This window comes from Etheostoma cragini, chromosome 16 (genome assembly GCF_013103735.1).
Source record: "Etheostoma cragini isolate CJK2018 chromosome 16, CSU_Ecrag_1.0, whole genome shotgun sequence".
In the NCBI taxonomy this organism is placed as follows: domain Eukaryota; kingdom Metazoa; phylum Chordata; class Actinopteri; order Perciformes; family Percidae; genus Etheostoma; species Etheostoma cragini.
This window is the reverse complement of record NC_048422.1, coordinates 5,326,566-5,336,761: the sequence shown is the minus strand read 5'-3', so window position 1 is coordinate 5,336,761 and position 10,196 is coordinate 5,326,566. Positions and strand designations below refer to the sequence as shown.

The following is a 10,196-nucleotide window of genomic DNA, read 5'->3' as shown; positions in this document are numbered from 1 at the left end:
AGTTATTTGTAACTGAATAAATGGTTGCAACAAATGAAGATGTATACACAAAAATATATCAACTAAACCTAAGGAAAATTATAAGTGCTTGAGGTTGCCGCTCTTAAGCTGGCTGTATGGCCATGACTGTGGCCATCACAGGTATCTAGCCGTGCAGATAGATTCGGTTTTATTTGCATACCACACATAGGGATTTAGACATCTGCCTCTGCTGATACTACCAAACCAATTTAATGGAAGTGAATGGTAAAAACAGTCCAGTTTTACTGAAACTACCATACTTTCTGCTTAAGGAATAGCCTGACTAGAACTGACTGAACATTGGAGGCACACTCACCACTGTGACTGAGAATGAGTTATAGTCATTGACCAGGAGTCAGTGGACGGCCGGAAAAAGATAGTAAATGGTAAATGGACTTGGATTTTATTAGCACCTTTCTTGTCTTGCGACCACTCAAAGCACTTTACTTCAAGCCACATTCCAGTCCACACTGCAAGCCATGCAATGTGTCAATCTGCTCATCAGGATTGAATCTAATCTAATCATTAACATGCACATGCACACACCGATCTCGAGAGCAGTTTGGGGTTCAGTGTTTTGCAGAGGGACACACAACATGCAGACTGGAGGACCCAGGGGACAAACCTTTCCACTTCCGATAAGTGGATGGCCCACTCTACCTCCTGAGCCACAGCCACCCAAATCAAAGATAACACTCAGATTAAGAAATTTACATACAACCCCAGAAACCATCTTTGAATAGAGACAGATTTTTGGGTACCATACATGTCTGTGCAAAATGAAGTGCCAATCCATTCTGTACTGTCACCAGTACGCCTTCTGTTATAGAGTGGCTTTGTAGTCTCAAAACCCCCCACTACATTCACAGTGTGAATTTACACACTGGTTAACTTAGATCCTATGATTTTGATTTGATTTGATTTATTTAATTGCATTAAGAATTCCTTACACAGGAAAATACATCCAATACAATCACGGATAAAAACACAATAAAGTCCAGGACTTATTTTCATTGTGGTCCTCAACCCGAGATCTAAGCCAGGACCCAAACCTGAATCGGGTCAGGTAGGGTTCTGTTGTACTGAAGTAAGTCTTGGGTCTTTATGTTCATATGTCTAATACTGGAGTGGATCCCAGCGGACTCTCTATCAGCTGTGATCGTTGGCATCCCAGAACTAAAGGGTTTTCTGAGGCAGACATGTAAACTGTGAAGTGGATCTCAGAGGCTGTTCTTTAACCCTGCACATAATACCAAAACTATTTGCACAAGATATCACAAGGGTTGAGTGATTATTTTTTTTTGTGATTTGTATGATAACAGCCTTTAAGCAGTTGTTGAGTTGAGCCTAACGGCACACCGTGTTAAATTTTCCATCCTAATAAATGTCACGCAGCTGAATCTTTGTCAGAAAGGCCAAATAGTGTTCCAGGCAGCTGCACAAGTGTATCGTTTGGAGCCCCGCACAGGAGGAATCTGTCTTGTAAACCGATATTGCTGCCCAGTCATGACCTCAGCTTCCAAGTATGAATTCTCAGTTTGATCCGTGGGTTTAAAAGCCTGTGTTTCCTGGATAACTGAGGCTAATTATCATGTGTCTCTGTGGAAAACAACAGACGGATAAAAGGAGATGTGCTCTCAAGGTGTCAGCATTACCCCTCAGTACTTACCTATAGTATATTTAAGTATGTATAGTAAACAACTGTCAGACAGACAGATGCCCAGTGGTCAGTGTTGCACTGCTATTTATTTGCTTCTTACTAAGATAAAAAAATGAGATTTAGAAGTGTTAGATAATCCTTTTTTTAAGAGTGAATTTCTTAATTTAAGTGTTCCCCTTTACACTACATTCTTAGCAAGCAATCAAGCAAGCTTGTCAAATGCAATTATCTTGTTGCATGGACAGCTAATTTCACTTGTTTTGAGTACCTTTTCCCTCAGATTTAGTGTTTTTTTATCTTGATTTAAGACACCCTTTTTTAGCAGTGTGTATTACATACCATTTGAAACCATCAAAGCATGGTTTGGCTGTGTTTCTACCTCACAAGTCAGTGAAAGCACTGCTGATCTTTTATGTGGAACTTACTCCTCAGGTTTCACTGAATGAACTCTGTGCATAAACTACAATAAACCCAAATAATGCTATTCCCCCTTTGTTTTGCAATGATTACTTTTCCTTCTTTCTTCACACTTTATTTCCTCTAGTCATTTGCTTGTGGTCTTTTTTCTGTCCCTTTTTCATAGACTATAAGTTTTAGATTTTTCTCTTTAAGGAAACCAACATGCAAAGCTTGAGTTTTCTGGGTTTCCATGGCATTCTTTTAACGTATTATTGTTTTTTTTGTGCTAATGATTTCTGGTCTCAGCATAAACTCCAACAGATGCATTCATGCTGTTATTCAGCAGGCCTTTATGAGTGATGGCCATATGATCCGGATGATGTACACAGTGACTGGTGTCATACAGATGGCAGGTGGTCTTGTACAGCAAAGCTCTCCTGGCGTCCCCCTGGGAGTAGTAGGATGTTTAGGGGGGGCCTGGTGCCCACAGGGTCTCAGCCGTGAATGGGTTTAAATGATAATAGCTCCCACTCTGCTCCGTCCCTTAGCTTTAAATACGTGTGGCTTCTTGTAATGTAATTGAAGTTGCAAGGACCCTTTGCATCTGCAGCTTATGCAACACCTACTTGTCTTATCTATGCCACTGACCAAGTCACGACACTCCTCTGAATGGGCTGGCAATTGATTAGACACATTTCCTGATGTAGTGAATTTACTGGTAATTAAACTGCGTCAAAAAGTCAGAATGTTTTTGCCAAGCCAGAAAACTAAACTTCAAAGAAAAGGCATTTCATTTTATGACAAATATTCTGCAACTCCAGTCACTGTAAAGTTGCCCTGCTCATGTCTTTGTCACAAGACATTGACCAAAATGGATAGTTGAATTCCAATTAGCTCCTTTGATCCCAGTGACCTGGTATGGTACATGCTGGCTCATTGAAACAGTTGGAAGCCATTGTCATAGTAACACCCGTCCTTTCCCTACCATTACAAGTCAGAATGGTCTTCCATGGTCTAAAGGGCCTTGCCCTGTTAGAGATCTTTATTGAATACTGAATTATGAACCCATGCGTGGAGCAAGGGGGTGACTTCTGGGGTTCCAGCTCCAAATCTAAAAAAATACTTCTACTTTATATCCTCCCCCATTCTTTGACTGGACCAGCAAATTATAGGAGCAAAGGTTCTGGGGAAATATTGCCATCTGTAGTTCCGCCCTGACATCGTCATGGGGAATGTTTTAGTACCACTACGCCATTCACTGAAGAAATCTTATCAGGGCTGCAACTAACAATTTCTCTAGTCACTCGGATTTTTGTATCCATAAAATTGTGAAAGGTTTCTCCAAAGCCCAAGAAAAGACCAAAATGTATTGTCCACTCAAATATCACAGTAAAATGGAAGAAAAAAAAAAACTAGAAAATTTAAAAGCTGACTTTTTTTTTTAAACAATGCCATTATCAAATTAGTATAATTACAGTTGATAGATTTCTTTGCAGCTCTAAAGCTAATCCTCTAGATGTTTGTAGGCCTGATAATTAATGCATAGCATTGAAGACGTTTACTTGCCATTGTTCAATCCTTTGTTAGGTCAGGAATACAGACTGGATTCAAATTTGGCAAAATGGTCAGCTATTCATTTTATACCAGCAGTACAAGATGACAAGTTTCAAGATTAGTTACCAATTGCTACACTACCAGTTACAGCAGACAATTGTTTTGATGGGAATTATGGTTTCAGAAAGAGCTAATGTGGCAATTTATGTAAATACATACTGTAGGACATAATGATGACCCAACATTTAGGGATTTTGGCACATCAATGTCTAGCTCCATTTGATTACTAGATCAGTGTGGCAAAGGCATGTATTACTCCTACAACTAAATGTTAACACAAGGAAAGGACTACCTTCTTTAAAGCATGACACAGCCATCTAGCACCATGATAATTACTGAGTCTCTGCTCAAAAGGAGAGACTACAGGGAAAGCAACTCTAAGCTTAGAGCAACCTCTAGTGGTGAACAGTCAACACAAGTGAGCAGATTTCTGGTCTGAACCATTTAATTAGAGGCTTTAAAACAAGACATTTAAGACAAAGTAAAAATCAGTAAAGTGTTGCTGTACATTTTACACATTGTAAAAACCACACCCATGGCCCCTTCCTATTAGTGACCTTTTAAAGCAGGCCCCAAGTTTTACATTTACAGCAGTTACATTAAGCTATTAGAATAACTTGTTTAGGGATATAAATTTGTGACTTGGCAGATATAAACCCAAATATATGCTACTTACCAAATTTTAGATCTGGTTTAAAATAGCAGTCTCATTTTAGTCACCTGAAGTGGAAAGTAATGTGAGAGTTGAGGCATAGTCTTTTAATTTGCATGCAGGGTATTAAATATTGTGATAGAGACCCAGTCAAGATTTTAGCCAACATCAGTAAGTAGTGCATTAACTGTTGTAAGCATTGGAAATAGTAAAGAGTTGCATTAGAGAAGAAATTAGTAGCTGACTGAATCTTGTGAAGTAATTAAGGGGACAAGGGTCCAAGACTGCCATTTTATTTGGGCTAATGGTCTGGAGGGCCAACTCTCAAATAAAGGGACATTTTAAAAATTGAAACTTGTAACACACTTTAAAATCCGCAAAAGTAAACACCATTTGTTTGTTAACATGCAAACCACATGGTCCTTGGTATGCAGCAGCTCCTTCAGTCACATTAAGTTACAACTGTACAAATCAGCACATGGTGCTAAAACATCTCCTCACTGAACAAGCTGCTTTGCAAGTTCCTTCACCATTGAAGACTTGAGCTGTGAGATGGTGGCAATCCTCATCTGCTTTGAAGTGGAATATTTGCCCTTGATTGCCTGTACATTAGAGAAAGACTAAGTTAGGAAAGAGAATTTAAAAAAGCTACAGACCTAGATTACAGCTCTTCATATTTGGTTCCTTGTGGCCAAAATTACAGAGCCACATCAGCATATATGCACAGATACTTCTGGATGAAGAGTTCAGGGAAATGAAAGTCATTACTCACCAGATGCTTGGTCTGCCCATCGTTCACCTTTACAACATTCTTGGCAACGTGTGCCATGACAGGAACCAAACTCTCTGCAGTGTAGTCCATGTAGTGCTGCAGGGTCACATCCTGACGAGAGACGGATTACAGTTTAACATTTCCTAATTACAGCACTGAACTAGCCTTTTATCCTTACAATGCAAATACTTTGTATTAATGAATTTAATCCAGATTAGATACAAATGACACATCTTTAAACCATGTGCATCATTTAAAAAAGTTGCTCAAAAATGCAAATGACAAAGTCAAAGTCTCTTAACCAAAACTAAGATTTAGAATGTTAACCCTTTGAATTCCAGTTTTGAATAATATTGCTGTAAAGGGCTACTAATTGTAGTTCAGTCTGATTGGTAAATCGGCAACAACCTTTGTGATGCATCGGGCCAAAGCTCTATACAACATCAACCCTAGCAGACCCAGGAAAGGATTGGCACATCTAGGGTGCCCCCGATTAGTTGCTGTGGGATCTCACCGAAAAAACCTTTGCCAACATGTAACCATTACAAAAGGAGCACAAATATTAGTTATCCCACTTGGTATTTTATCAAGTTAAGGGGAACTTCTACTAGGTCTTTGTGTTAAGGTTCTATGCAGCCTCAGACCCTTGTAGTCATAGGTAGGCTTTAAGCTAATAGCTTTGTAAAGGGGGGGAACCTTGAGTAGACCAGGTAACCAGAAGTTACTTACCCATTCCCCAGCATCCAAGATCTTGAGGGTGAGAGCCAAAGCAGCGCTTGCCACCATGGAAGGTGGGAAGTGAACCATGTCATAGTCAATCATGGTGAGCTCCAAGAGGTATTTTGCCAGCGTGTGTTGCTCAGCAGTTACCTGATGGGAGACAAGGAGATCAGACATCAGCTGCAGGTCAGTTGATCACTTAATGACTAGTTTAAGAAGCAGCTACAAACCTCATAAATCTTTGAGGCCCTTCTAAGAAACTGCAGGGGAAGAGGGCGGCCTAGTTGAAACTTGAGGGTCCGGAGAATGGTCATCTCCATGTCCCTGATCTGGGCAGTGGTGTAGGCCCTGTCCGTCACATAGGCAAAGTCTGAGATCTCTGGGGGATACATCTCCTCGTATTTGGAAGCAAGGAACATGGCAGTCACGCCGACCAGCTGCAGCTGCTTCTTGGGAACTGGGTGATCCTGTTGGGTACCATTCACATTTTAGAAACTGGACTTTCTAAACTAAAGTAACAGTTTCATGCAGAGGTGTGACAATACTGTTACTCACCTGAAGAAAGCGGTCAATGATTCCCACAGTCATGTACATAGTCTCCTGCAGCAGACGGAACTTTAGGCTCACTTGCACAAGCCAGTCAATGAGAATGGCCCGCATGTTACCAGTCACCTCCTGACCCTGCAGATAAGTGGGCCTGACGTTCTGCTCAACCTGAGGAGACCGGAAACTGGTTAAACCCAGTTAAACCCAAAAGTGCATGTGTGGGTAGGAAATATCAAATAGATTTGGCATTTAATATAGTTTTGCTTGCCTCAAGCTGTCTGAGGTACTTGTAGATGTCTTTCACGTAGTCACTGCAGAGCATGGGGTTGTCATAGTCATCAGCATCCACATCCCGGACAGCAGTGTGGAGCATAACATCAGAAAAAGCCTGACAGAGGTCAGCAGGAGCACAGCCAGAAGTCTCCATTGGAGTGGGGGATGCTGGTTCAGGGAGAACCTGAACAGTGGAAAACATCATTTGAGTTCAAACCAATGCACCACCCCAGGAGTCATTTGTCGGTTTCATTACTCACCTCAGGCTCAGGTTTAACAGGAACGACATTTTCTTGTTGTACAACTGCTTTGACGACTTTGGTGGTCTTTTTAGTGGGCTCAAGCTTTTTAGTAGGCTCTGCCTTGATAATCTGAAATAGAAAATCAAATATTGGTTCTACATTTGTCAACAGTAAACATTTGAACTCCGTTAAAATGTGGGTACTCATGATTTTAAAAGATAGCCCAATAAACAAACTGAGCACTTGGAAATGTAAAGGAGCATTTGGGCATTTATAAAATTCCAAATGGTAAAAATTACGCATGCACAGTACTCAATATAAGAACTTGCATTTAAAAGCAACGTTACTGGCACATTCCCAAATAGTTAACATCCCTTTGCTCTTACATTACATTTAGCGTTAGGCCTTATATGGGCAAAGCTGATACTCATTTTGCATATAAACCTTTAAACGTTAAAGCAGGCATGAAAATCACAAAAATGATACAATGTAAGAAAGTCACATTCTTACCTTTTTCTGTAACGTGACTTCTTTGTTAACTGCGAGATTTCCGATTTCACCCAGCGCAGCGCGAGGCTTCGTGGGACCAGCGACCGAGCAGGCCTTACCACCGAGGTCAGCCCTGGTAGAAGCCAAGCGGTTCTGCAGTAGACAGAAAAATAAAGACAAATACTGCCAGCGTGAAGTTACAATGCACGTTATAAAAAAATAATGGGTTGCTCAGCTTTTAAAAGGTATTCGAATTCCTATTATGGAAAGGCTGCACGAGCAACCCCCACAGCAACGCACGAGGGCATTTAACAGTAACTTTAATACTGCATTTATAAATTAAATAAAGACACATTAAAACATTTCCAGCCATAGGCAACAAAAACAAAAATAAAAGGCAATAAAGTACATACTCTGGTCACTCGAAGAGCCATTTTGAAATATGCGTTGCTTCAACACAAACCACGGACAATCGTAACTGAGAACGACGCAGTGTAGTTTTCAGGGTTCGGCGTCCTGGTTTAAATCCTCGCTCACTACAAGCTGATTCGCTGTGTCCGGAATTCTCCAAGCATCTGATTGGTTGAGCGCATTCGTTTCAAATGCGTTCACCGGACAACAAGTGGTCACATGATCTACATTTTTTTTGTTTCCTTTTCCTGTTACGTCTTGCTGGTCTTGCTTGTTATTTTTCGTACTTTCTTGATTTGACGTACTTTTTAAATTGCTCTTTCCACACTCGAACAAATTCACGAACAGGTTTACGTGCTCAAAAAACAACAACAAATAACTGGGCTGACTAACTGTAAAAAAAAAAAAAAAAAAAAAAGAAGAAGAAGAAAGTTGACGTCGTTTTTTACTCGGACCCATGAACTGGGTCGTGATTATTTACCCTTCCCCCGAACCCGAACCATAGTGTTCAATAGACATAAACACTTTAGACATCCGTGACCTGTGCAATCCTATTTTGTACATTAAATGTGTTTCTGACTGAAATGTTTATCCTACAGGGCACCCAAAATGTTCCCAAAACAGAGCAAAATATATCTTTAAATTAATATTCTAATTTTAATATGAGTTAAATTAGCCTATGCACTTTGCAGCTATACATTTGTGTTCAGGAAATCAATGTGTAACCCCTTAATCACGTAACTCAAAATGATAAAACTATGACCTCTTTATCGAATCAATGTCTGTGCTTTGATAGTTTTATGCATTTTCTTTGAGTTTTGTGCTTTTGCTTTGGGGCCCCCTAATCCATTTTAAAGCTGCAAATATGAATCGATTAATCAAATAGTTATTAACTATTACATTAACTTACAACTAATATAATCAATTATTCGGTTCAAGTTCTTTCATATGAACAAATGTAAAATGCTCTGACTCTAGCTTCTTAAATGTGGATATTTTCTTGTTTCTTCACTCCTCTACCACACTAAACTGAATATCTGAGTTGTGGACAATATGAGGACATCATTTTTATTTGAGGGGTACACTGATCGATATTTTGGCAATTTTCATTGACATTTCATTTGACAATAATTGATTAATTAAGAAAACAATCAACCGATTAATGATTATGACAATTGAAATTGCAGCCCTAACCTCTTAGGCCCCTGAACCCGTGCCATGCGTATTCAGTAATACATCCTGAGGAGGTTCATTTCCCTAACCAATCCATGGAGTTATACAGTTGACAAGAAACAGGCAACAAAACAGAGTACAGTGCTAGAATAGTGGACTTTAATATCAGTCAAAGGTGAACGTGCGAAAGTCTATGGGGGAAGCTGGAGTTTACTAGGAGCATATGAAGGGAACACAAACGTACTTTCTTGGATCTGAAGACTTTGTAGACGAGACCTTTCCTGATTACATGAACATTTATTTTTAACTAAGCAACATCGAGGTCAAAGCTATGGTTAAGCTACTTGGTGGAAGAGTAGAAGCAGGTTTGTTGTCTTGTTTACCATAGACATAAAATAATAGACGCCGCATCGCCTGCTACTGCCTACTGGCGCTGACGAGATTTGGGGCCGCCATCTTGGACCGGTCACCCGCTCCACTCAGTGTAATGTGTTTGGCAGGTGAAATGAGCTGTCAGCGCGTTTAATTAATCAATCTCACTGAATACAAAACAGATTTTCATGTTTTTTTTGTTGCTACAAAGGTCATACATGTAGCTATGAAACAGGACACATGGTTAGGCCTATTTTAATATTCATAGTGGTCTTAAGGGTAATAGAATATTCTTATATGACATAAATTCACCAGACGTCCAAGATCAAAACTGGGAACATAAATCCCAAAAAGGGAGAAAAACGGGGACATTTCCAGTTTCTCGATTATCAATCTGATTGAAAAACCTAATGTTGTGTCTTTAAAAACAGAACAGGGACAGAGGTAGTTTTTTTCTTCTGTATTTGGTCAGGGACAGACAACCGAAAACGGGGACTGTCCCCTAAATCCGAGGACGTCTGGTCACCCTAGACCATAGATCAGGCATCCTCGGTGTATCTATAATTTGTAAATGATAGGTATTTGCAAAATACCCTTACATCACATACGTGATGTAGGCTATAATAGGTATAAATACCAAATCACGCATTCTAAATATGATAGGGAAGAAGAAACAGATATTGACCGTAAAGTTAGATATTTAAGTACAAGAAACAATATTATGTTATTAGAATCGACTTGAAGCTTTTTATATTTGTCTCTTTCACACACTCACTCACTCACTCACTCACTCACTCACAAACACACACACACACACACACACACACACACACACACACACACACACACACA

General features: G+C 39.8%; 1 protein-coding gene across 2 annotated transcripts; it reads right to left on the bottom strand.

Annotated features, from left to right (window-relative positions):
• Positions 1-4,786: 4,786 nt before the first annotated feature.
• Positions 4,787-7,997, bottom strand: ccnb1 (cyclin B1). 2 transcript variants are annotated; one of them, XM_034897070.1, is made up of 9 exons: positions 7,802-7,997; positions 7,410-7,541; positions 6,918-7,028; positions 6,653-6,841; positions 6,394-6,552; positions 6,069-6,305; positions 5,848-5,988; positions 5,119-5,229; positions 4,787-4,948 (listed from the first exon to the last, which is right to left on the bottom strand). In XM_034897070.1, exons 1-9 carry the CDS (start codon positions 7,820-7,822, stop codon positions 4,844-4,846), a joined length of 1,206 nt encoding a protein of 401 aa, XP_034752961.1. In that variant the 5' UTR covers positions 7,823-7,997; the 3' UTR covers positions 4,787-4,843. The 2 variants fall into 2 exon arrangements, with proteins under 2 accessions (XP_034752961.1, XP_034752962.1); XM_034897071.1 differs by having other exon boundaries at positions 6,653-6,843; positions 6,926-7,028.
• Between the last annotated feature and the right edge of the window lie 2,199 nt (positions 7,998-10,196).

Coding starts and splice junctions, on each gene's coding strand:
- ccnb1 (XM_034897070.1), bottom strand. CDS start 7,822: ATGGCTCTTCGAGTGACCAGA. Junction 7,542..7,801: donor TGGCTCTTCGAGTGACCAGA/GTATGTACTTTA, acceptor TGTCTACTGCAG/AACCGCTTGGCTTCTACCAG. Junction 6,306..6,393: donor TCATTGACCGCTTTCTTCAG/GTGAGTAACAGT, acceptor GGTACCCAACAG/GATCACCCAGTTCCCAAGAA.